This window comes from Wyeomyia smithii, chromosome 2 (assembly GCF_029784165.1).
Source record: "Wyeomyia smithii strain HCP4-BCI-WySm-NY-G18 chromosome 2, ASM2978416v1, whole genome shotgun sequence".
NCBI lineage: Eukaryota > Metazoa > Arthropoda > Insecta > Diptera > Culicidae > Wyeomyia > Wyeomyia smithii.
Window position 1 is genome coordinate 78,492,426 of NC_073695.1, and position 27,387 is coordinate 78,519,812.

General features: G+C 37.1%; 2 protein-coding genes across 5 annotated transcripts; both read left to right on the top strand.

Annotated features, from left to right (window-relative positions):
• Nucleotides 1-343: 343 nt before the first annotated feature.
• LOC129722583 (probable hydroxyacid-oxoacid transhydrogenase, mitochondrial) lies at nt 344-2,309 on the top strand. Its single transcript, XM_055676165.1, has 5 exons — nt 344-510; nt 564-639; nt 704-912; nt 963-1,788; nt 1,854-2,309. Exons 1-5 carry the CDS (start codon nt 458-460, stop codon nt 2,076-2,078), a joined length of 1,389 nt encoding a protein of 462 aa, XP_055532140.1. The 5' UTR covers nt 344-457; the 3' UTR covers nt 2,079-2,309.
• Nucleotides 2,310-4,249: 1,940 nt separating this feature from the next.
• On the top strand, nt 4,250-26,939 carry LOC129724357 (leucine-rich repeat-containing protein 40-like). 4 transcript variants are annotated; one of them, XM_055679190.1, is made up of 5 exons: nt 4,250-4,931; nt 18,909-19,153; nt 25,404-25,547; nt 25,606-26,020; nt 26,096-26,939. In XM_055679190.1, the coding sequence occupies exons 1-5, from the start codon at nt 4,853-4,855 to the stop codon at nt 26,416-26,418; spliced, it is 1,206 nt and encodes a 401-aa protein (XP_055535165.1). In that variant the 5' UTR covers nt 4,250-4,852; the 3' UTR covers nt 26,419-26,939. The 4 variants fall into 4 exon arrangements, with proteins under 4 accessions (XP_055535165.1, XP_055535167.1, XP_055535166.1 ...); XM_055679192.1 differs by having other exon boundaries at nt 4,251-4,775; XM_055679191.1 differs by having other exon boundaries at nt 4,251-4,467.
• The last annotated feature ends 448 nt before the right edge of the window (nt 26,940-27,387 follow it).

A 27,387-nucleotide genomic window follows, 5' to 3' on the forward strand; every position in this document is an offset into this window, starting at 1 on the left:
ATAAATTTCGTTAAATTTCGTGAAACTCGAAATTTAGCACACCCTTATTTAGGTCAATAAAAATAAATGGCGAAAAAAGATTTTGTTTGATAGATATAACCCCTTAAACGTGTTTTTGTACAATGCCGAGCAGTTGAGATTATCTGCTATCTACATATATTAAAAGTGCACGAAAACAGTAACCAAAAATACTTTCCACCCAGCCCACTGTGACGAAGAGTAAGCATTTAAAGCTCGAACAAACTTCAAACTCATCTTTTATAGCAGCTTGCAACAAAGAAAGCTCAAAAATGTTTCACGCACACCTTCAATCCAAGATAAGAATCAAAACACAACAGCAGCAGTAGGTGATAGGAATATTTGTGCCGACAAATTTGTTTCAGTCCTTCACAGCTGTCTTAACTTAACAGATTTGAAAGAAAAAGGTCTACTTCAAAGTAAAAAGTGACTTCTCAAAATGCATAGTAAAGCTCGTGTTTCTGCCTTAATGAAAACTATTGCCGGTGCTTCGTAAGTACAGATGTTTTTGGCGTTTGAAACTACGTTTATTACACTTTAAATAGTTGTAGCTGCCCGGCCCATTCGAGACCGGCAACAAGTGTCTTGGCTACCAAAACAGGCAATGAATATGCTTTTGAAGTAATGTACCGTTCGGGCAACAGCAAAAGAAAAACAAACGCAGCTCAATTGATCTAACTTTCAGATGTCCTCTTCTACTATTCGCTATGGGCCCGGTGTCAGTAAGGAGCTCGGTCATGATCTGAAGAATTTAAACGCCAAGAAAGTTTGCATTGTAACTGATAAAAATGTGATTAAACTACCCTCGGTGAAGGTAGCCTTCGATGCTTTGGCACAATGTGGGGTGTCTTATGAAGTGTACGACGACACTCGTGTGGAACCCACGGATGAAAGGTAAAAATATTTTAGCCCTGAGTGTAAAAGTACCATATTGCACTTTACAGTCTAATTCACGCGGCAGCTTTTGCTCGGAAGCATAACTTTGACGCCTTTGTCGCAATCGGAGGAGGTTCCGTGATTGATACATGCAAGGCAGCCAATTTGTTTAGCGCCGATCGGGAAGCTGATTTCCTGGATTATGTGAATGCCCCCATTGGAAAAGCTAAAGAAGTTACCGTTGCTTTGAAGCCGTTAATCGCTGTTCCAACAACTGCTGGGACCGGATCGGAAACCACTGGGGTAGCCATCTTCGATTACAAATCATTGCACTCTAAAACCGGAATATCCAGTAAACTACTGCGGCCTCAGTTAGGTCTGGTTGATCCACTGCATACACTCACCCAACCGGAGAAAGTTGCTGCCTACTGTGGATTCGATGTGTTCTGCCACGCTTTAGAAAGCTTCACCGCTGTGCACTTCTCCGAACGAGGCCCAGCACCGACAAATCCCAAGCTCCGACCACCCTATCAGGGAAGCAATCCGATTTCCGATGTTTGGGCTCGTTTTGCGCTGAAGGTGATTCGAGAACATTTCAAATCTGCCGTATTCAATCAAGACGACCTTAAGGCTCGGTCCAACATGCACTTGGCATCCACGATGGCGGGATTAGGATTCGGAAATGCTGGAGTTCACCTGTGCCATGGTTTGTCCTATCCAATTTCTGGAAACGTAAGAGATTTTATTCCTTCCGGGTACAACCGTGACCATCCGATTATTCCACACGGATTGTCGGTGGTTATGACTGCACCTGCAGTTTTCAAATTCACCGGACCTTCGTGTCCGGAGCGACATCTAGAAGCTGCTGAGATTCTCGGAACCGATATATCTAGAGTGAGATTCACGATTTAGAATCTAATCACTAACATCGGAATCTAGCTTTTTTTTTTGTTTTTTAGGCTAAACGCGACGAGGCTGGGATTATTTTGGCAGACACAGTGCGAAAGTATATGCACGATCTAAAGATCGAGAATGGCCTTTCATCGCTTGGATTCAAAAGCGACGATATCCCATCCTTGGTCAAAGGAACACTGCCCCAAGAAAGAATCACCAAATTAGCGCCCCGAGCTCAAACGGAGGAAGATTTAGCAGGATTGTTCGAAGATTCAATGTTTGTTTACTAAAGGTTTCATCAGATGTTCAAAGATGCATGAAAAACTATCAATTTATAAACAAAGAAAATACAAAATAAAAATACCTCACAAATATTTTCAACATTCTCAGTGTAGATTTGCGAAATAACGCTGCATTCCAACGTTCAAAAGAGAAAAGGATTACCCAACGTTTGTACCACAAGTTTATGCTGCAACTAAATATATAACACATTCCGCTCGTTACTGTTAACTAAATAAGATTATGCTTTGATTGAACTGATCATACCTCTAACTTTCCTATGCATTTTTACTACATATGAAAACACTGGCATATTGAATTTCCTAGCAACTAAGCGTAAAACACCAAGCAATGCTCGTGCTGTTAGTCATAACTAAGTGGGATGCCTCGGCTTTTTGAACTTGTCTAAAGTTTCATCACATTATACGCGATCAGCATGTATCAACCAGACATTACCTATAACCTGGTGGCCCCTACGAAAAAAAACTGCTGTTTCAGTTGATGTTTACTCTGGATTCCCCTTTTCACATCTAAATTTACACCCCCAGTCTCGCGCCTGCAATGGTCATAAACTTCATACCTAACAAAACAGATATATAGCAAATTGTTTAGTAAGTAAGTCGATATTTTCCTTTCCGTGCTTTATTTTTCCCATTTATGTTTCCCTTGCTTTCGCATTGATGGGTATACATACATTAACTACATCCCGGTTAGCAGTTTGTTTCAAGATGTTGATCTTGGAAATAATAACAATAGAAATTGGCAATCTTCAAACCACTAACAGGTAGGTAATTTGTTCTACAAAGGATGGATCTTGTTGATTCCAATTTAACATAAAATAGCACTAATGAGTAAACTATAACTAACTATAAAAACCACTTAAGGCCAGAAAATCTAATGAGAATATTTCAATTGAAGTTCAAAAGTGTTGAAAACAGACCAATAGTTGGACAGAAACAAATAATTTGTTCCAAATTGAAAAACCGCCTAGCCAAAATCCCCTGACATAAATTCGAGAAAAAATAGATCGCTTGAGCCATTTTTCTCGCCGAGTTATTGCAAGAAATCGGCTACCAAATTGACGTAACTATAGCGTTGAACAACAAATTATCAAAAAATCAAACAATTCGTTTATCGTATTACCATCGTATAACCATTTTTTTTTTGCCAGTCACAATGAGTAGTTTTGATTATCCATGAATAGTACTGCAACAGATAAATGTCTGACTGTGGTCCTAACACGTCGTTTCTGAGTAAAGTCTTGAAAGAATAACAATTATTCATCGCATTACACCTTTTCAGTCATTATTATTCGCTTTACCTAGAACATCCAGATCGGGATCATGAATGATTACGATTCAGGTACGGTTTTTGGAAAACAAAGCCAACTGGCTTGACACGTTTTTATGCTTGCAACTACCCGGTTTTCACAGCTACAACTTTTGGCCCAGGTAGGTCAAAGTGAGAAGACAAACCCCAAAACGTTTTGTTTCCGCATGCAAGCGGTGATTAATCCCTACCGAAGGCGCTAGTGGCTAGTGGAGAACTCTACGAGTTGTGTAACCGTATGATAACATTCAAGCCTTTATTTTAAACTATTTCACAATTTGCTCTTAATGGAGTCGCACCATAATAACCCTTTATTTTATGAAAATGTGAAATAAACAAAACTAACTGATACCCTGAGTTGATTTTCGAATTGTAGTAGCAATCAAGTTGCTATAATCATAACATCATTGCGGCTGTTTTTTTAACCAGGCTACGCTGTACAGCTGTTTATGATCAAGGGGCATTAATAAAGATCTTAACGAATACAACGCGTCTCCATTAGATTGACACTGCCACCAAGCGTCTCGCCAAATGCAAGCAGTCGTACATTTCTCAGCTGGTTGAAAAGAAAATGAAAACAAAACCTATTTTGAAAATTTTGAACCCGACTCTAACCAGGTATCAACCTCGGGAACGCCATATGGACTAGGGAAGGGAAGACTAATATGCGCGCGCATTTCTGAGCAGTTCACTCACTAAGCTAAACTGATGCAGTGTTGTGTAGATGTGGATCCGAGTATAATCGGTTCATGAAGCTGGGAAACCTACAACAGTGCGAACAGTAGCGCGTATACTTGGTAGACTAACGACGACGATGATGATGATGATGAGTCTTTCCGCTTCAATTCGAAAATTGAACTGATTTAGTATCAGTTGAACTTCGGAATCGGTCGGAACTCAGCTTGAGTACGTTATTGTCTCGTGGAGCTTGTGAGCTGTTCTATATTTGTGGACGTATTGTCAAACATATTTTGTTTAGAAGATGTGATAAGTTGACCAGTGGAGGAAGCATTTCAAGAAACGTGATAATAAATTCGTCAAACTAATATACGGCGCGTAGATCGCAATCAGGTGTGTGAAAAGTGTTGTGTTATTTTTCAAAAGCCAAGAGTGATGATCTGATTTTATGTAGAAGCCACTTCACACCTCTTGTTGTGGACTGGTGATTTTTGTAAGTGATTACGAAGAGAATTCCATTTGAAAATACGTGACCATCAATCGACTTCCATGCTGATGGTGATAAGAAAAAGACGCACCAGCGTCCATCAGGTGGCTAAAATTGGAAAAAAAACCGTGCTCAAATCTAAGTTCAACTGTTTCAAAAGTGACGGCAACGTTATCGTATGAGAAGTGTTTGTGCTCTACGGTGTGCAAGAAAGGTATCTAAGTGAAAATGTGAGTAATTAAACCAAACTGGAATAATCTAGGAGTGATACGCCGAGGAACTGATAATGAAATGTTTTCCTGTGATGGACACATTGAATCACCGGCTTGTTTCAGATACACTGACGAAACGTCATCCTGTTCATTATTGAGTATGAATTGACTAAAAGACGTTACTGTTTGCTAACGAAAAGAAATCAGTTAAAAAAGAAATCTATTTTTGTACATAAATCATAATGGTTTCTAGTAGTTAAATTTATTGAAGTTCATTGAAAACTAGGCATACTTTAATCCAAAAATAGGGTGCTCATTTCACAATACCTGTCGAAAACGTATGCAAGGATTTTTTATCTGTGAAAAAGTTGAGACGTTACATTTATATGTGTATATGTATAAAAGAACGCACTAGAGAGAATGCGTACAAACGCATCACAATTGCCGTTTAAATATATAACTTGCTGAAGTTTCCATACAAATTTAAATGAAGAATTATTTTAGTGTAGAGAGAATGCTGCTCCAACTTGTACGAACATTGCAAAAATCTGGTGACATTGCCAAGTTCTTTACATAGTTTTGATTCCATCTTCGAATACCTGAAGAAAAAATTGCTAATCGGAGTCAAATAAATTATATTCATACGTTTATTAAAATACCCCAATATCGATTATGGAAAATAATCACATATTTAACTTCAATTAGCATGAATCTACCATTTATTTGAATTTTGAAACTGTTAGAAGTTAGATTCAAAACAGTATTCACGCCCGAGGTCTCTCTCTCACTTTCTGTATATTAGATATTAGGGTTTGCAATATTCCCGGGAATGGATTTCCCGGGAAACGGGAATGAAAAATCTCATTTCCCGGGAACCGGGAATGGAAAAAAATTCTTAGCAAAATCAAATCAAACAATTGTTTACAATTTCATTATCAATTCGCATGAAAAACCAAATAAAAAACAAAACTTATTCAAGTTCACTCCAGAAATTCATGATCGATTTTTGTAGCAAATGTTAGCAGAAGAGTAGGTTTCAGGGTTTTTATGCCGTCGAACAATCGCCTCAGATCCGCTGACATTTTTTCGTTAAGCCCAAATAATGTGACTCCCTTCTGTAAAACTTTGCTTAAGATCGCTGAACCACCGCTGGTGTCTGATTTCTAGAATACTTCTAAATCACTGATTCCAGCTGTTGCTACATTTCATTAGAAACTGAGGAGTCCAATACTTTTATTTTGTTGATGATAAAGCTGAGTGTTTGGCAGGCAGGATTTAGAGCATTTGAATGCCTACATAATTTACTCTTTAGTGCCCAGTGCCGACTCTAGACGGTCTCCAGTTGAAACTCTAAAAAGCTTCAATAAGAACTTGAAAAATGTTTATAAAGCTTCGTAGTGATTTTTTCGAAGTCCGTCTAAAAATTAATTTGGGCACTAGAGGGTTAATGTGAAATCGCGGCCACGACCCAAGTTACACTGACTGAGTTTTGTTAATTTATTTATTTCTGGTCGCATTGATTTACAGGTTTCAATTTTTTTTATCAATTTACAGATTTCAAATTTTTTTGTTGACACAAAGAAAAAATCAAGCAACTAGCCGCTTAGTAGTAGACTCATTAGCAAAAAAAGACATTCAGTGCGTCTTGAACTGTCCTACAGATCAGACGTTTTTTCGGTTCCTTGTGGACTGGTCTTTGACTGCCTATAGCTTCAAAGTTCGTGTTTTGTCAGTGTGACTTTTAAAGACTACCTGAAAGTTATTTCCCATCAGTCTTCCTCAAGACTACCTACTTTAGAATTTAACATTTGTTTTAACTTTTTTCGTATCACCTGAAATGGCTGGACGAAAAAAGAAACCACGCATCGCTGCGGGGAGGAAAAGATAGGCAACTCTTTCTGACACTTCGAGTGTCTGTAGTGACAATCCTTTTGATATTTTGCCTGAGCAAGAAGCTGGTGAAATGGAAGTTATGAGTAATGAAACTATACAAAATGTCAATTCTTTAAAAAAGGAAAAAGTTCCACCTATTGTGGTAAGTATTTCTTCTGAATTCAATATTTTCAAAAAGGAACTTTCAACGTTTGTTTCTGACGTTAAAGTTACCTATTGGTCGTAGAGGCGAATGCCGCTTATTAGCCGACTCTATAAAGGGTCGTAATCGTCTTATTCAGTATTTAACTGAAAAGATGTATAAATTTTTTACATGTGACACGAAGAGCGCCAAGCCGTTCAAGGTCGTATTGAAAGGTCTCACCAACGATCAAACCGTTGATGAGATCAAACTTACTTTAATAGAATTACTTGGCATAGCCCCTACCCAAGTAATTCTAATGAAACAAAAATCACGAGGCGAAAAAAGTCAGCGAAGTGGAATTTCCCTTGTTAATTATTTAATTCATTTTAACCGCAATGAGGTTAACAACTTGAAATTTTTTGAAAAAGCACATGCTTTGTATAATGTGCGTGTAAAGTGGGAAATTTATAGGAAGTATGGCGGAGGTGAAAAGCATATCACCCAATGCCGTACTTGCCAACGTTATGACCATGGTTCTAAATTCTGTAACATGGACCAAAAATGCCTTAATTGTGGAGACTCTGCTCACAAAAAGGACACATGTCCTTTTGAAAGAGAGTAAAAATTTTCGCTGTGCGAATTGTAACGGCAACCATATGTCAAACTTTTATCAATGCTCAGTCCGTTTAGCAATTGTTAAGGCAAGGCAAGGTAAACAAAATTCAATTTCTCAATTAAAACCAACTTCAAAACAAAATTCTCCAAGCGTACCAGTGACGCATAATTTACCTACTCCTTTTCATACCCGTTTAACTTATGCACAGGTTACAAGTAGTTCGAACATTATACCGCCTAGTGTTGGTAGTTCGAAAATGACCGTTAATATGGGTAAGCAAAGCACGCTAGAAAATAATTGTACACCTATTACCCCAGCTAATATTGCTGCCGAAAATATTTTTTCTAATGTCAACTGCCTGGGGCCTATTACGGCAGGTAAACTTTCTTTTTTGGAACAGGCAATGTTCGATCTTATGAACGCCATGTTGCAGGCAAAATCAATGTTTGAAGCCATTCAAATAGGCACAAATTTTACTATTAAAATTGTTTCTAATTTAAAATTTAGCAATGATTTTAAATAAAACAATTATAATATTAAATTGGAATGCTCGCTCATTGAAGGCCAATGAGAATGAGCTTTTTAATTTTTTAACAGTAAATAATGTGCATATTGCAATTATTACTGAAACATTTTTGAAACCTAACATAATATTACAATATGATCCCAATTACGTGATTCATAGATATGATAGGATTCAGGGTTCCGGTGGTGGAGTTGCAATTGTTATTCATCGCCGAATCAAACATCGTGCTCTTCCCCATCTTGAGACGAAAGTTATTGAAACTCTGGGATTTGAAGTTCAAACTGAACTTGGGATTTTATTTATTGCCGCAGCATATTTACCATTTCAATGCACACGCGAGCACAAAAATTATTTTAAAGGTGATTTACAAAAACTCACCAGAAATCGTTCGAAATTTTTTATAATCGGTGGTTTTAACGCTAAACATCGTTCATGGAATAATTCTCAAAGTAATTCCAATGGCAAAATTTTATTCAATGATTGTTCTTCAGGATACTATTCTATTTTGTCTCCGAACAGTCCTACATGCTTTCCTTCTGTAAGAAACCCTTCAACCATTGATTTGGTGCTAACAGATCAAAGTCATGTATGTAGTGATTTGATCACACATGCTGACTTTGATTCTGACCATCTTCCAATAACTTTTTCTTTATCACATGAATCAGTTTTAAGCCCTATGAGCTCTGTTTTTAATTATAACAAGGCTAATTGGGAAAGATACAAAACTCATATTGAGAGAAATTTCAATAATGAGCTTGATTTGCAAAACGAAGTGAATATTGATTCCGCTTTGAAAGCATTAAAATGTGCAATTGTTGATGCCAGGAATTATTCTGTTCCAAAGGCTCAAGGAAAATTTGATTCACCAATAGTTGACGAAAATCTTCAACTTCTAATTCGTTTGCAAAATGTCCGCAGACGTCAATATCAACGTTCTCGTGACTCTGTTTTTCAAACTATTTATAAAGATTTTCAGAAAAAGATTAAACATAGATTTACTTTTCTGAGAAATCAAAATTTTGAGACTAAAGTTGAAAAATTGAAACCATATTCAAAACCTTTTTGGAAGCTGTCGAAGATTCTTAAGAAACCTTCAAAGCCTATTCCAGTTTTAAAAGATGGTTAACGTTTTCTTGTATCCAATGAACAAAAGGCTCAAAGACTTGCTCAGCAGTTTGAGAGTGTTCATAACTCAAATTTGAATTTTGTGAGTCCAATTGAAAATGAAGTCACACGTCAATTTGATTTAATTTCTTCCCAGAATTTTTTTACCTGCAGAAATAATTGAAACTAACTTGAATGAGATTAAATCAATTATTAAAAATTTCAAAAATATGAAAGCACCTGGTGACGATGGAATCTTTAATATACTAATCAAACATCTCCCTGAGAGCACAATGGGATTTTAGTGAAAATTTTCAATTGCTGCTTCAAAATTGCATATTTTCCCAAAGTATGGAAAAATGCAAAAATTACTCCAATTATAAAACCGGATAAGAACCCAGCTGAAGTTTCAAGTTATCGACCAAACAGTTTGCTTTCTTCAATAAGTAATCTGTATGAGAGAATTATTCTTAACAGAATGATGTCACACATCAACGAAAATTCAATTTTTGCAAATGAACAGTTTGGATTTCGCCATGGGCATTCCACAACTCATCAATTGCTCAGAGTTACTAATATGATACGAGCTAACAAATCTGAAGGTTATTCCACTGGAGCTGCTCTGTTAGACATAGAAAAGGCATTCGACAGTGTTTGGCACAAAGGTTTGATTGCGAAATTGCAAACTTTTAATTTTCCAATTTTCCTAATCAAAATTTTAAAAAAATATCTTACTGATCGAACTCTGCAGGTTGTCTATCAGAATTCAAAATCTGATAGATTTCCTGTCAGAGCAGGTGTGCCTCAAGGTTCAGTCTTGGGTCCAGTCATGTACAACATATTCACTTCAGATCTTCCTGATTTGCCTCCAGAATGCACAAAGTCATTGTTCTGCGATGACACAAGCATTTCCGCAAAAGGAAAAAATCTCCGTGTCATATGCAGTCGATTGCAGAAAAGTTTAGATATTTTTTCTTCCTACTTGCAAAAGTGGAAAATCTCTCCCAATGCTTCTAAAACTCAAATGATAATTTTTCCGCATAAGCCTAGGGCTTCTTTCCTCAAGCCAAACAATAATCACGTTGTCAAGATAAATGGGGTTATTTTAAGTTGGTCTGACAAGGTTAAGTACTTGGGACTAATTTACGATAAAAAACTTATTTTCAATGAGCACATTGAGAGTTTACAAGTCAAGTGCATCAAATATACGAGATGTTTATATCCTCTCATTAACAGGAATTCTAAACTTTATTTAAAGAACAAACCTGTGATTTACAAACAAATTTTTAGACCAGCAATGCTTTATGCTGTACCGATCTGGTCAAGTTGCTGTTCAACAAGGAAGAAAACGCTCCAAAGGATTCAGAATAAAATTCTGAAAATGATTTTAAAACGTCCTTCTTGGTTTGGTACACTCGAATTACATAGACTTACTGGTGTTGAACCATTAGAAGCTATGTCAAATAAAATTATTAACAATTTTCGACAAAAACCGTTGCAATCCTCAATTGCTACGATAAGCTCTCTTTATAGCCAATAAGTTAGCAATTAAGTTAGTTGTAAGTTTACTTCCCCTTTTCTGACAAGTAGGTTTAAATCCCTACGAATGATAAGTCCTAATTGCGAAAGCAAACAAATCCTAACAATTAAAATTACAAATTTCTAACAGTGTTGAGAAGTCACCATTTGTGATTGGACACACATACTCATTATTTACTAATATTTATCATAAATACTTAAGCTACTAACAAATCCCCCCCTTAAAAAAAAAAGACATTAAACGAAGAAAATATTTCTTAATTTTTCGTTTACTGAATAAGACAGCATAGATTTTTGCCAAATTTTTGGCAAATAATTCAATATTACACGGCAAGCAAATATTGATCGTCGTTTCAAGCAAATATTTGCTTCGTATAATGCATACTTTGAAGCTGCTTTACACTTCTACGACGTAAGTTTCTTGTTTTGATACGATATTTAGTTTTATTGCAATATTGTATCGAAAATTTTTCGAGGAGCTCGAGAATCCCGGGATTCCGGGAATCAATATTTCCATTCCCGGGATCCGGGAATCCCGGGAAATCGTTCCCGGGATTGTAAACCCTATAAACCCTACTGTATATGTGATACGGTAAAATGAAACATGGAATTCCTTCCGCTATTCTATCTTCATAGCGAATAGTTAAAAGAAACAACATAGAACGTGCTCTTCCATGGTGAATAGTTTCTCCCGCGCATCATCAAACCCTATTTAAAAACATTACTCACAGTATAAATCAGCCGTTTCTCGACTTCCTCCCTCGTTGGATGGACTTATACCCATCTCAAAGCATCGTTGGGAAACTACTTGCCTGTTAGAAATGTATTTTTTCTGCCAAAATTAAATTATTATAATTTCTCAACTATTTTGTTGAAACAACTCTAGTAAAGTTTAATTCTAAATTATTTTTTTGTTCCTTACATTACATCTTTGCCAATCAAATCTTAAAAACTAACATAAGTCAAAGAGTGCTGATGTGCCGGTTATAGGGAAGCGAATTTTTTTAGGACTGAAACACGTAAAGCTTAGAAATTATGAAGCAAATCAAAATAACACACGACGCTTGTAACACCCACAATTATCCTCAATAAAGACATCAAATTGATTCAATTATTTCAAAAGTTGCTCAAACGATCGTTTCACTATCAGAGAAAGTTGCTAGTCCTTCTTAGTAACATAAGTCAATCGATTGAAACTTAGCTGTACTTACTGTACGCACTTCATATTATTGAAAATACGGACCCTGTTCAGTTTTGCCACTGCTCGATTTTCCCTGTTAAGAAAGAAACATTTTTCTAACAAAAACTTTTTCATGAATTGTACCTACGTGAAATCCATCGTTATATCAAACACAGGTTAAGTGAAGAGGTGAAGTCTCAGAAGTAACCTGTTCCGATTATGATACAAAACGGGCCTTCGCATTCCACCAATAATTACCAACCTTAAAGCAAATATTTCGCACAAGAGGTATTTTTACATGAAATTTAGATATTATAGAAGCATCATGCTAAAAAATATACTGTATTTTTCGAATAGTTGATTCCATTATCAATGGTTGAAAATAAGGCATGATAGCAATCGTAAGGGCGAATTATGCTCGAAAATGAAGAGGTTTTAAAAACGTTTTTCTGACCAGTTTTGGTATAAGAGTTAAAGTCATTAGTGGTAAAATTTTGCGTGAAGAGGGGAAAACTGAGAATAAACCCGTGTTAAATTCCTTTGACAACCAAATGGCCTGAGAAAACTAAAACTCGAATCCATGACCACCCATTTGTCCAAGTAAACTGTGTAACCTTGTGGCTACGAAGCTCGCATCAATAATCGATTTCTTTTGTCATTACTGTTCCTTGATTTTATTTATATGTGTAATCAGCTGATTCGGGATGGCCATCGGATTTCTAATTTCAAATTGCCATTTTTTTCAGTTTCTCGATTAACAATCAACGTTTTTCCCGTTTTTAAATGCAAAAATAAATAAGTTGAACAACGTTCATTTGTTGATAAAATACCTTTGTGTAAGAATTTTAATTTTATTATTATTATTTTATTTGAAAACTTGTAAAGGGGCAAATTAGTTCAGCCAATTTGCTTGCTACTGATAAATGCAACTCGGTCGATCGTGGCACACTTGGGGCTTTTCGGAACCGCTGAAGATTACGGAAAGTGTTCTATGTAATGTGTCGAAAATGACGCAGTCATTCTCTCAAAATTATCAACAATTCACTCAATAAACTCAAGATATTTTACATAACATTTTTACATCAATTTTCAATTTTTAAGAATTTTTATTTCATAGTTATTGTTTTATTCTACTGGTTCAACTAAACCGTTAACCCAAAACGATTTAATATTTGTGCCTCCCTGCTCTTCCTAATTAAGAGTTTCGGCATTTTGTAGAACCAGTTTCCGCTCTTTCAAGCCTTGAGAATATTTGTTCATTGATGTTGAACTCAATTCAGAATTATTTTGGCTGCTCCTGAGTTTAAAACGACAATTCTTCGAAACCATTTTCTATTATTCCAAATTAAATTAAAATTTTATTAATTGTATTTAAGCCTTATTACGGCTCTTACTCGTAACTTAAGGAATTATTTAGGAATAATATGTAAAATATTTCCATTAACATGAAATTCAGTTTAAAATATAATTATGAATTTATTTTTCCGATTTCTCGACGGACTGGAATTCAGCAATGTTCAACTTAATTAGTATGTCTTCCATTTCTAGCATCATTTTTCTCTCACCAATTTCTAACTGAGTTTGAAATTAATTTGACTTTAAAATGTGTTTACTTTAAAAAAATCAATTTTCCTGTTTTCCAGTAACAGCAATAGTCATTTTTCCCTTAATAGAGAAAACATTCTAGTTATTTATTGGAGTTTTTATCTGTAGTCTGTAATGATGACCTTTCTGACAATTTGAAATTTATTTAGGAATCATTTTTTAGTAGTGCTTTCTACGGGAGTAACTTTACGGTAAAATCAGAGTGAAGTGGATACATTCCTATTACTGGACTCACGTAAGTGAGAAAAACATCGCAAAGTGACATCTGCCGTGAAATCTGGGTTATTATGAGTATCACATGAGTGCAGTGAAACGGAAAAGTTTTGCGTGGAATCATTTCACGACCATTTTGAACGGTGAAATGATTTCACGAAGATAGGGAAGTTAAAAATCGATTGATTTCTGATCTAGTGCTAATATATATGGGATTTATTTTCTAGTCACAAAGCGAATCTTTTTTTTTCTTGAAAAAAGTCGACTCTCTTGAACTTACAAATTTTTGAGCTGCGGCCAATGGAACGCAAGGGAAAAATCGACTTAGACGGGACTTAGACATCTTTGAGCTGGGAAACTCCCACATTTCACTTGCCCTATTCTCAATTTCACTTCACTGGCAATCTCACTTCACGGAGGTAATTTTTGTCAACTCACTTGAGGTGGAATTGGGAATAGGTCTCAAAAAGTGAAGTGAGCGTTAGAGTGAAATATATTTCACCGTGAAGTGACTCTCGTAATAAGCACCTCTGACATTTCTGGCTTTAAGATTTTTTTTCTAAAGATTTGAAGCATTTTTTTTATTCTCCGTCGGTGTGGTTGCACAGATTATCGACGACTAGGACCCTAATTTACGACCTGTTGATTATTGGACCGACACCTCCGGTTTTACTTCCTCATGCGATGGAAGTTATGATCCCAAAGATTTTTCGCTTCAAAAAATCGCCCGGTGACGGATAGGATTTAATCTGGATCAGTTTAGGTTGGTTGTGAGTGGATTACGCCACCCCACATCCATCCAACCCGAATGACCACTATGGTTAAAAGGTCTCTAATAAAAATAAACAAACAAACAAACAAACAAACAAACAAACAAACATCCATCGACAACTATGTCGGCGTTGAGATTCGAACCCCATTTGAAATTTAAAATGTACCTATAAAGTCTGCTTAAAATCATTCTTGGCTTTTCTTGGCTTGAAAATATTTTTTGGGGATTTTAAGTCTTAACCTTCACTAGGCAATGCTAGTTTTGGTTAGTGATTTGTAATCTAAAATTCCAATCTCGTTTTTTCAAAAAATATTTTTACATCAATTATAAATAATTCGGTACATAAATTTGAAACACACACTGACAATTCAATCAGACGTTGGCCTTGTAAAGTTATAATTGTTTTGACGTTAGATCGGCTCTCGCTAGTGATACAGGTCGGACTCGATTATATACAGTCTCCGAAAATTTTTCACTATATATAATCGAATCAGAGGAAAAAATTTTTTTCTGTTTATTTTGCATAAATATTTTGTTGTTTTTGAATAAATAAGTTGGTTTTTTTTTTGACTAACCCCCTTAAAGTCGCAAAAAACCTTTCTTACAAAAATATATGTATTGATTTCAACTTCATAAAAACAAGTATTTGGAAAGAGTCAATCTCTATCACCTCAACCTTAACATTGAAATAGTAATATTAGGGTCCATTCAAATTTAACGTGACATAAATATTGGACTTCCGGAAAACCCTCACCAATTTGTCTAGCATGTTTCCAATACTCAGCACACCAGGCATAAAAAATTTCCTCAGCCCTGCTTGCGTTATGTAACATTTGAACGGACTTTTATGAATCAATAAGGAAGCGCTTATTTATAACGTAACGCAAGAATAATTATTGTTGATCTCCTTCCCCCTTTTGCCATGCTTTTTGTTTAAATTTTCCGTATGGGTTGCAACACTTTGCCAACCCAACACTCTTTCCCGTTTCCTGAGCATTACATAATTTGTAAACGTTCCCTGCGATATTTCTGTTTTAGATCAGCTTTACTTTACTTGAAACATTATGGCTCAAAAATCAACGTTTTGGGTCAAAAAATGTTGCGTTACGTCATATTGGACTGAAGGAAACGTTCATTAATTGCGTACCGTAAATAAAAACTATTTTCGACCCCCTCTTTCCTCTAGGTAACGCTCTTTGTATAGATCTTCAAAATTTGTAGTATTGATTTCGACGTTTTGTCAGATCTCTACCTCCCCCTAAGCGTTACGTATTTTTGGACGATCCCTATATGACATTGCTGCTTTAGGTAAGTTATATTTAAAAGTGAAAAAAAATTGAGAAGGAAGGCAAATTATAAAAAAACAAAACATCAAAAAAAGCAAAACCCAATTACATTCCGCTTTTTAGGAGCTTCAGTGTATTATACACAGCCTTCGCAATCAACCGTTAATGTACATGACAGTTGCGGGGCTAGCGTTATGATCCTATTTACTCCAACGGCCGTCTCTTCCAGCCGGGACTCGAAAATATGACGACTGGCGAATGACGAGTGTCTTACTTCGAGACCAACTGGAAGGTTCCTGGAACCTTCCAGTGTTTGTGAGATGGCAGAAAATGTATAGCGCGTTAAACTTTCCCAGTTTGGTTCAAAATCTTGTTTTCTCGGTTTTTCCCAGTTTATTTTCAAATTCCCCCTTTCCCCTTTTTCCAGGCTCGCAGGCCACCGATATGCAGGAAATTAACTATTGAAAAAACTAGTTGATTTGAAAAACATCCAATTTCAGAAGCTCTCAAAAACCTCTCTGAATCTCTCAGAGAATAAAATTATCACTTCGGGAATTGGAATGGATTTTTAGGTGCAACTATTAATAGAAAATATGAAAAATTAAGTTATGTAGAATGTTAGCATACATTAGTTTTTTAGAAATAGCTCATCAACAATTACAAGCATTGCGGGATGGACTGGAATGGTAGAGTTATTTGTTTCTTTATGTACTTGAGAGTCGTGGTGAAATCCGAAACTAATTTTCGAACACCAAATTTTTTGAAGCCCTTCGAAGTTACTTGGACAAGGGAAGAACTGCCTGACATTTTACTGCTCCTAGTAGCGGCGTGATTTTATTTATTTCATTTATTCTTCATACTAATTATTCATATTATATTCTTCGTATTTCATTCGATCTAAACGGTTTGAAAGTTTTCATGATCTTCAAGATATTCATAATGAATACTCAGACCGAAAACGCTCTCGATTAGTTTAGTTTAGTTTTTTAACAACTAAGTAAACTCTGTAAAATTATATGTACTGCGACAAAATCTTTCAGTTGCACACTAGAACACCAAACTACATTCTAACAAGACAATCTCAGTGTGGAAAACTTTGCCTCAATTGTACATAAAACAATTCAGCAAGCAGCTACATCACTCTTCGTTGTTCGATGTCGTCCACTCTCGTGAGACCGATGGCCGGACGCACTGGACTATAGATGCCTTATCAAGCTACAAGCGTGCACACCGCAGCAATCCATTCAACACTGCAGTGCAACATATTTTACTCAATTAGGAAGAATTGAGCCAATTAAAGCCGTCTCGCGGAACGCGTCATCCGTATAGGCAACTGCCTAACGTTTGAAGTTTTGAAAGTTGAAGAGGTTGACTTTCGCAGTTGAGAAGTTGAAAACTACATCCGTCACACCACACATAAGTTAGTTTTGGGTGCAATAAAACAGTATAGCTCTTCCACTTTGAATCTGCAGCTAAGCTACACGATTCAATCTATCAACTTGTGTTCTGAAAGAAACAATCCAGGTTAGAAGTTTAAAAATAATAAAATTGACGTTTCCTGCATATGAGAGTACTATCAAAGACCTAAATTGACCGAGCGTGAATGTAACAAAAGCGGGAGTGCCAATTCAAATCAGTGAAGGTGTTTAACGATGAATAATAGAATCCGTTTCTGGCAACAATGGCGAACCAATTGAGCAGCAAATGTGAGGTAAACGTGTGGAAAGTAAACATTGATTGTTGACGAGAGAGAATCAATCGCTTCAGAGCAGAGTAAGGTTAGACGAATATACATACAGGGGGCTTAGATTAGATTACCGTAGCACAAAGCTCCGAATAACTGAAACAATGATACTTCATGATGATAGAAGAACGCTGTCCGAGCATGTGCAATTAATAGCTCTGGAAACTTGATAGCCCTAATCACTAATTACATCAGCTGTAGATTCTAGTTTATCTCTAGTAATAACGCTGGAGCGCTGCATAAAGCTGTCAATTAAATGTTTGTTCAATTGTGAGAGAGTTTGATTTGTAACAGATTAAGCGCGATTTTTTGTGTAAGTACTAGTAAACGGAAAAGGAAATGAGCGGACGGAAATGACATGTCGGTCATAGTCGAGTGTCACCAGAAATTGAACTGACACGATCGATAATAAATCAGATTTTTTTAGATCCATAACAAAAATTAAAAAAAAAAAGAATTAGCATCTTTGGTAATTAGATATACGTGTACAAACGAATAATTTGTCTTGCGGTTTCCATAATTTTATCTATTAGAAAAAAAAACACCAATCTAACTGACCTACTTTAGCGAAACTATCAATAGCCGAAGCTTCTCAATGAACCGTAACGCATTGATGTTCTATTCAATCAACAGACAACTGACTGATCCATGGACATAATTGTCAAAAGCGAGTCGGTACAGAACGAATAATCATGTTCCCACTCGTGCGCGTGGTTCTATGATTCCCCGAGTCTCTCATGTATTGTTCAGTTTAGGAAAGTAAATGTTTGCTAAGCATGACTAAATTCATCATTGTTAGGCAAATAAACGGAATGTAACGCCTCATTAAAAAAAATCCGAGTTAGATTATGTATTAGTTGCTATTGGGTAATTATTGTTTTATTAATAGTTTAGAAAAATTATTTTGATTAAAACGTCGTAATTTTAATATTGTAGTTGAAAAACTGCACAAATAGTGATTGATATCGAACTGGGCAGAGCCCAGAATGTTCGAGTTAAAATCCGAGTTCAAATTTGACAAATAAATCGACTCATAATGCTATTTCTCGTATTACCTACATGTTGATAGCGTTAACGTTGTTAGCTGTTTACATCAAGTCTACAATAATGTCAAATCAAACTAAGTCGAATAGTCAAGTCATCACATCAGCATGAAATGTTTACGAGCAATTGTGCTATGATAAATGACACTGACGAAGATAAAAATAACTGACATGTAGAACAAATCATACACAGAAAAGCGAAAACACTGAACCCACCATAACTGCCGTTGCCGTTTATCAATGATTATCTTCTCCAACACAACGTACATTATTTTATGAAACCGCCCCCTTAACCCACTCGCTGCTATTTATCTATATGACAGGCGAATTCTCTCAAGCTGACAGCGTAAAACTGAACATCCAGTGAAATGATCACCTTATCACCTAACCGGTAGTTTAGAACGATTATTGTATGAGGAGCTAATGTCTACTTCCTCGCAATCCATTGCATAATATTCGCGACATCTAACATTGTCTCTCATTTTTTCAGAAACCACCCACCGTACCACCTACTTTGCAATGATTCAGCCCAAATGCATAGGAAAGCGCATTCTCCTTACGCTGGGTGCTCTCGTAACGCTTACGTTAGGCATCGCCAATGGATTCGCGACACTTGCAACTGAGTTGGATAAACCCCAGCGATGTTTGCAGGAGCGGACTTACAAAATGGTCGGTTACAACTGCGCCAACCTCAATCTGAAGGAAATCCCGCAGACATTGAAGAGTAGTTTACAGGTAATGACAAAAGATGACACCGTAACTCAAATACAAACGATACTCTAACAATTATAAATTTTACAGCACATAACGCTGAACGAGATACAGAACAGCTATAGGTTATATGTAACATGGTCGTGTGTTGGGTTATTGTTATATAGAGCATCTACTTTTTAGCACATGTACACAATTACTAAATTGATGTGGCAAGGGGTCAATTGATCTCAAGTCCTGTGCCCACACGGACTACACACATACGATAGAGAAGTTACTGGATATGTGAAACATACTATCATGTGTTGCAGCGTTTTCAAAAATCATCGTGACCGGTTCCGAAGCATTTCGGAACTGGCTGCGATATATACTTTGTTTAGTTTGATTCGAATTGATAGTCACCAAATGGAATTGATACTAGAAACAAATGAAACAGATAGTATCAGTTGTCATCGGCTGTTTTACGATTGCGAATGGGCATTCATCGAAGATAGCAATCACTTCGAAATCAACGTTTCCAAGAAGCACCTACCTAAATATGAAACAAATAATATTTCAATCTATTCAAACTATTCAATCAAATATGATTTTACATGGTTAAAAGTTTACGATACTATCTTGTTGTCAATGTGTTTGAAGTTAATTACACTGATCGACAAAAGTAAAAAAGTGTTGCTCTAGACCTTAGAATAGTTGCTAGAAAGAGATGATAGCTTACTTCACTTTCCTGGTGAAACAGCCCTCAGGATTTCACATGCGTCACAATGCTACGCTAACAAAATCGGTTCATAACAGCTTGTCTCTAGTTTCTTGAGCGACCCACACTTCCAAGATCTTGCTCTATTACTCTACCGTAGATGGTCCTATGCACACTCGGTCGAAAATAAGTCCCCCTCCAGCATTGTCCATATTTCGTCCCGCAGAAGACTACTGGTTTCACAAGCGTCTTGTACATGGTGCACTTCGTACAAGGACGAAGTTTATCAGACCTCAAAGTCTTGTAGAGTCCGCAGTAGGTACGACTTCCAGCTACGATACGTCTACGGATTTCTCTGCTGCAGTTGTTGTCTGACGTTACCAATGATCCGAGGTACACAAATTCGTCAACCATCTCGAACTCATCACCGTCGATCAAAACTGCATATGCTCTGTTCCCCTTGCTAGAAGATACTTGATCTTCGACGTATTCACCTTCAATTCAACCTTTTCTGTTTCAAGTTTCAGCTTTGTGTGCTGTTCAGTAACCGCCTGGAAGGTCCTTCCGACAAAGTCCACGTCATCAGCAAAGCAGATGAACTGGCTAGATTTATTGAATATTGTGTCCCGCATGTTGAATGCAGCTCGTTTCGAAACACCTTCAAGCGCAATGTTGAACAGGAGGCAGAAAAGACCATCGCCTTGTCGAAGTCCCTTGCATGTTTCAAACGGGCTTGATACCGCAACCGAAGTCTTCACACAGTACTGTACACCATCCATCGTGGCTTTGATCTGTCTTTTCGCAGGGAAACCATGTTCGTCCATGACTTTTCAAAGCTCTGCATTGTCGATAGTATTGCAAGAGACCTCAAAATCGATGAAAAGGTGTTGCGAGAGGACTTGATATTCACGACACTTTTGCAGTATCTGCCGCAACATTAAGATTTGGTTAGTTGTTGATCGCCAATCTAAAAAACCAGCTTCATAACTTCCCACAAACCTCCTTCTTGCTAGCGGCGAGAGACGGCGAAAATTATCTGGAAGAGCATGAGGAAACTCATTTAAGTCTCTGAAGAAACGGTAATGGCTAGAGACACCAAAATTCACAAGAGTAATGGTTGAATAGCTAATCTTTCATTTTTACCGGTTTGAGCTGTTGGAGTGCACCTAGCTTGACAAGTGTAATATCCGAGAAAAGCCTTCCGTCAATCAAAACGTGATCGATCTGCGACTCGGTCTGTTGAGGTGATCTCCAGGTGTACCAATATGGGAGGATTTGTTGGAAGTGGGCCACAGCTCTGGTAGATGATGTAACCATCTTTATACGTATGTAGGGGAAAGTCACCCCTAAAATGGACACCCTGAGCTATTTCTCAATTTCCTCCACAATTAAACATTAAAACCATGAGTCGAACACGCACATTAACTGAGCAACTAATCATTGATGCTAAAAATAGGTAGAGATACTCTAATATAGTATTTTTTGAAGTTTTCTTGAGCTTTTTTAAAAAGAGTATTCTAGGGGTAAAATGGACACGTGTGAGTATTATGAACATAGAGGGGTGGTAATATGAACGCTTTGGACGTGAACGTTAATTATCACTTTACTGGTAGCAAAATATTGTTCGATTACATGTGACATAGTTATGCATTCACCTACAGTTTAATTTTCACCGCTTGTCGTAGAATTAATAACAATATATGACCTTATCCGCAAGAAACTGGGGAATGGTGGAAGCTTGTTTTATGGACATGCCGCGTTCAACGGCACGCTTAGCCGCTGCCATCTGTTCATCGGTCCAGGTTCAATTTTACGTTTCCGATACAAACACAAAGCATCTATAATTTTAAATGGAAATTTGCAAAATTTTTCTACCATCACTATGGGATGTTCATTTTGAACGCACGGTACGTGTTATTAAAAATACTCAAGAATATTGTAAAAAGCAACCAAACAACTACTAACCTCCATTGATTTCTGGTGGTTAGTAGTCTGAGTGCAGATATATGCACAATGGTCCTTACGAAAAACTGTTTTACACTAGAAAAAAAGTAATTTCTTGTGAGCCAAAAATAACATCACTAACACGAATGTGTACGTGTCTTTTGTATTTGTTTATTATTTTCGTTGTTGAACTGTGTCATGTCGCATAGTTTAGACTTTTTTTCAACGTAATAGTCGAGATTTAAGCAGTTATCTTTTTTACCACGTCTGTTCATTTTATCCACAATTCCCCTACTCCCTTCCAACATACCTCCTGCAACGCTACAATGTCGAATTTGCGAACCATCAATAAATCGAAAAGAATGCCGGTACTTCCCAGAAAATCATGGGATTTGCAGTTCCATGATCCGAGTTTCCAATCGTAAGTCTGTTTTCGTTGCCTGGGCCTATGCCGATTGTTCTGGTCCGTATTTACATTGTTCGCTTCCTGTACTGATGATTTCCACGGCTGGCTTGTAAGGCCTGCACCAACCCCGTGTCTGTGTCTCACAGGAGAACCATTGTGAGAGCACTGTTTAGAGTCCCACGCTGGCACTAGAACGTTTATCAGCCGCCCTTCAGTGTTTTGAGCCGTTCCAGCTTGGTGAATAGCCGCTCGGGTTGGCGAAGCATTTCCTCTACCGCCCAATATGGTTAACGCACCAATAATCGAGTCGCACCGTCTCATTTAATGGGCTGACAACTTTGTCACGGCTACGCCAACAAGCTATTTCATGTTTCAGCAGGCACCATCATTTCGTGCACCTACAGGGTGCACCATAATTATTGCAACAAGAAACAGGGAACCGTCAACCATGTTTTTGGCAAGTTAGAGAAAATAAAAAAGTTGAAGAGGTTGTTTATAAGACACGACCGCAGAGGTAACGTAGAATACGACAGCCTGTCTTATGCCAATGTATTTCTAGGAATAGGTTTGGGAATACACTGAATTGGGGTAAATTCTTCAGATAAACTTTGAGGTTTATTGTGTTTGTCAATGTCATTTATTGACAAGTGAATATTTTTTCAACATGGCAAATTTTTTATTTAGTTTTGAATGATTCACAGTGATAATCAAATTCTACATGAGGTGATTTGTTAGCAATTACACTACCCGTCATAAGTTTGGAATCGCTTTACTAAGTATTGCAACACCCAGTTTGAATATTGCAACGCCTCCCGAAAAGTTTTTGACAACCTAGAAAGTTGCGGTTTTCAGCAAACTTGTTCCGAAGGTCAAAGGCTACTGTATGGTGGCCAATTCAGTGTGAAATTTTACCGCTATGTGGTGCTAGTGGGCACACAATGAGTCATTGCAATTTCCGACTTTTTCCCGCATTTTCCGTTTCCCCGATAGAGTGGCCACCAAATACGGATAGTTTCTTTCAAGTGGTTCAAGTGGTTGTGGTGCATTATGTTACAAAATACAGAAACTCGAAAATAAAAAAAAACCAAAAAATCTTTGTAATGGTAATTTGTGTTTTTTTCTTTTATACTTTGTAATGAGACCGAAAGAGCCACTACGAATTTGTGAATTTGCGCAAATGAAAAATTTCGGCTTTCGTTCACACAAACCGTACATTCGAAAAACTAATGAAGTTTTCTAGCTAACGTTTATCAAAATCATTCTGTAGTTAACCCATTCCCCGCGGGCATCACCTGACTTATAAACTTTGATAACAGTTCAACAACTATACTTGAAATTTCTAACGATGAAAATATTCTAAGCAGTTAGAGAGCAGATTGATCTTCAACATGCAATATAGTTTGTGCCAATTATGCATGCGATTGCTGAGTAATAAGAGTTTGACTGTCATTTTTCGATGTAAAACCTGATTTCTCTCCGCGGGGATAGGGTTAATCAGCTGAGAAATTCCCGTTCCGTTACTTTCCCAAGCACCGACATTAGATTGATATAGGAAACGATGTTTTATTGTTGTCTTCTCCAATGCAAAATTACCATCGCTTTTTTGCCTCAGGATTCTATGTTCATTATTGTCCTCAGTTATAAATAAAACAGGTCCACTGAATCCGAACAATGAGGAAAAGTTGAATTGCTCGTAATACTCGAGAAGGTTAAAGAGTCCCGCAAACGGACAGTCATGGATTCGAACCTTTGAGGAACGACTTGAAAATGGGTTTACTCTTAGGCTCACCCTTCCTTCTTGTTAAACTCTATAATATTGTGACTAATTTTTGATCAATAAATCCCTCTCATGATAACTTTGGCCAGAAGAACATATAGTTGAAATTTCTCCAGGAAATCATAATTTGCGATACTTGGTAAAAGTGAAAAAACATACACACAAACACGGACAAATTTTAAGCATATCACTTACTCTCAATAGTGGTGTTATTAGCAACATTACTAATGAGAGTACGTGATATGCTTAAAATTTGTCCGTGTTTGTGTGTATGTTTTTTCACTTTTACCAAGTATCTCAAATTATGAAGTGCAGTCTTCAGCAGACGCCCGGGCAAAATCACAATAGATCAACCTTTCTGATCGTAGTTATAAGCTTATTCAAGTAAAAAAAAATATCTGGATCTGGATAAGATTATAAATTTTATAAAAGCTGGATAGACTTCAGCTGACTTTGGATTGAGAGCGAATTAAAAATGCATGCGTGACAGAGCTATGCGCAAATGGGGTTTTAATGCTTTTATCTAGAATATATCATGTGTTTTTTTATGTTCAAGACTGTTTTTCTCCCATCTGCAACCTACAAGTTCAAAAAATTCATGATATGACTCAAGTCTCAAACAAATCCTTCGAAATAATTTTGATATTGTCATTGATCGAAAACTAAATTGTAGCATTGTTCAACATGCTCTGCACAATTTTTGTCGTGCGTCAAAATTTTAGATACTAAAAGACATATAAAAGCACCACCCATGTTTGCTATTTTTAGTTATTATGTAATAAAGGCAGAAACAATACCAAAAAGGTTGAACCAGGTATATTCGAAGCAAACAAAAAATATTTCAGTAACTATATCGGTTGTTTATAAAATGTATCAGGGTTGAAAAAAAAACAATTAGAAACGTTATCTGCCTTTCAATTACACCATATCGCAACAACCCAATCATAGTGGAACCTAAGCTATGTTTACAACTAAATATTCACGTTGACTTCATTATAAACATTGCTCGAAATACGTAGTTTAGTTCGCTTAATATATCTCTCATAACAGTACAACAGTTTCAATCTGCTCAAAATTTAAACTCTCTGAACTGCGCGAAACAAAATAAACTAACAAACTAATTTAGATCAATTAACTTAATCGTCGCTCGTAAAGAAAGAGCAGGGTGCTGCATAGCACGTTTCTTTTGCTAGTACCTACGTAAGAATGTGCGTTAGAGGTCCTATTTCGTAATGCGATGGTGCGGTTTGGAATCTCGGTCTGTAAACTGAACTTAAGTTCGAAAACGTGTAACAATGACAGCCGCCACGTGGTCGAGCAACGGTTCGCGGAATTTACCCATATGCTTCAGTTTTATCATCGATTATTGTTTATTCGGTTATTTTACGACGAAACTGTGATGCATAGTATTCCATCATCGATTTCACTTTTTTTGTTTTTTCAATTCCAGATTTTTGATCTCAGCTTCAATCGCATACGCGACCTAAATAGACATTCGTTCGCACGTTATACTGACGTCAAATATCTGTATCTGTTCGAGAACATGATTCAGAACATAGAGGATGACACGTTCAGTGAGCTCAACAGTTTGGAGGTGAAATATTTACGTTGCGAAACCTAGCACAAGCATAATTAGCTCGTCTAATTTACAGGCTCTCGACTTATCCAACAACGCATTGAAGACCATCCCACAGGAAATTTTCCGACTGCCACTGTTAAGGAATTTATATGTAGCGCATAATGCACTCAGTGACTTGGATCGCGAGTTAACCGAGTTGGCTAAACCCATTCGAGCCCCCATTCAGATTCTCAGTCTAGCAGACTGTTGGTTAACCAAACTGCCGAACTTCGGAATAATGCCGGATCTCTGGCAGCTGAATATTTCGTCCAACCCGATGACGGAGCTGACGGTGGACCAGTTTTCTCCAATGTGCAACCTGCGATCCTTAGATCTTAACAACACCCAAATCCCGATCTGCTCCTGCCAAATCATCACAACTGAACTCAGCGTAAGACGCACAAAGATCCTCAACAGTCATCCTCACTGTACACCTCTGTTTTCAGCAGGTAAAGCAACTTTTAAGATGTGATATGTTTCTTCTAGCAAATGTTGTGTTTAATTTATACTTGAAATCTTTTCAGAGCAAAGTATTTGCGCTCAGGACGTTTCACCTGCTCCACCCACAAGTGACTATCAGCAGTGCATCGAAATTCGGACTGCCCGCAAACTGAATACCGAAGCCAAGACAGCGTGGTTCAAAATATCCTTGGGAGTGCTGGCGTGCATCGTTCTGTTCTCGCTGATCCTGTATTGCTTTCATAAGCGAAATGCCAAGAGTATTAAGGAAGGCAGCAAAAACGGAAAGAAAACTACTCCAATTCATAAAGTTATGGTGCCCTCTGGTGATGAACTGCCGATCGTCGAAAACGGAAACCGTGATAAACTTATAAATGATTGTGATTAGCGTTGCACCGGTTACAAGCGGGCATTCTACATCTAGCAACACGTTGTGGATAGTTCAACGAACAAGACTAACGATTAAAATTAAGTGGCTCGTTTAGGACTACCGGAATCACACGAGAGTCGTCTGAAACCTCCTATCGATCAATATGTTCTAGTATTTAGGGGTCTTAATATATTATACTCGCGCCACGTTTTCGTTTGGTGAAACGTCCGAATTGTACATAAATAACAAGAGAGTAGTGATTATTAGATAATAAAGATTTTTAAACCGAAGTCAAAACGCCTCAGAGTTTAAAACGTGCACAGATGAGGTATATAACAGAATCGGTATAGTTTTTCCAACAACATGTTATATTTGAGAGAAAATTTACATTAAAAGTTATTTTATAGTTTCAAAATAGCTAGCATACTATTCAGCTGAGATTATGAATAGTAATCGCAGAACATAACATACAATAATTATCCTCAGCTTGTAAATATAATAAAAATGAAATGAAAAGGAAATCAGAATTCCAGTTTATAGCGCATTTGTAACTTGTTTTTGATGTACTTTTCCTGGTCATAATTTATATGATAGTTTACTAATGGGCGCAACTACAACGAGACTAGGGGGGTCTATAGCAGAATGATTGTATTCCATACTTTTTTTCTCAAGGCTATCAAAAAGGTGGCTTTGTAAGGTCAGCACGCAGGATCGATTCTCAAGCTTAGCTCTGCTCAATATTGAATCAGCTTTGTTAGAAGAGGTACATGTTGACACAGTGGTTGAGATTTTCATTTCTATAGTTCGTATTTAAAGCTTAAAGTCCCTCGGTCTTGGGCTGCTATCCTCCAATCGCCCCTAACACCTATCTCGCGTGCATCCTCGTCGACAGCACACATCCAACGAGTGCGGGGTCTACCTCGAAGTCGACGACCTCTATCGGGATTCCTGCTAAATATAGCCTTCGCTTGACGCTCATCCGGCATT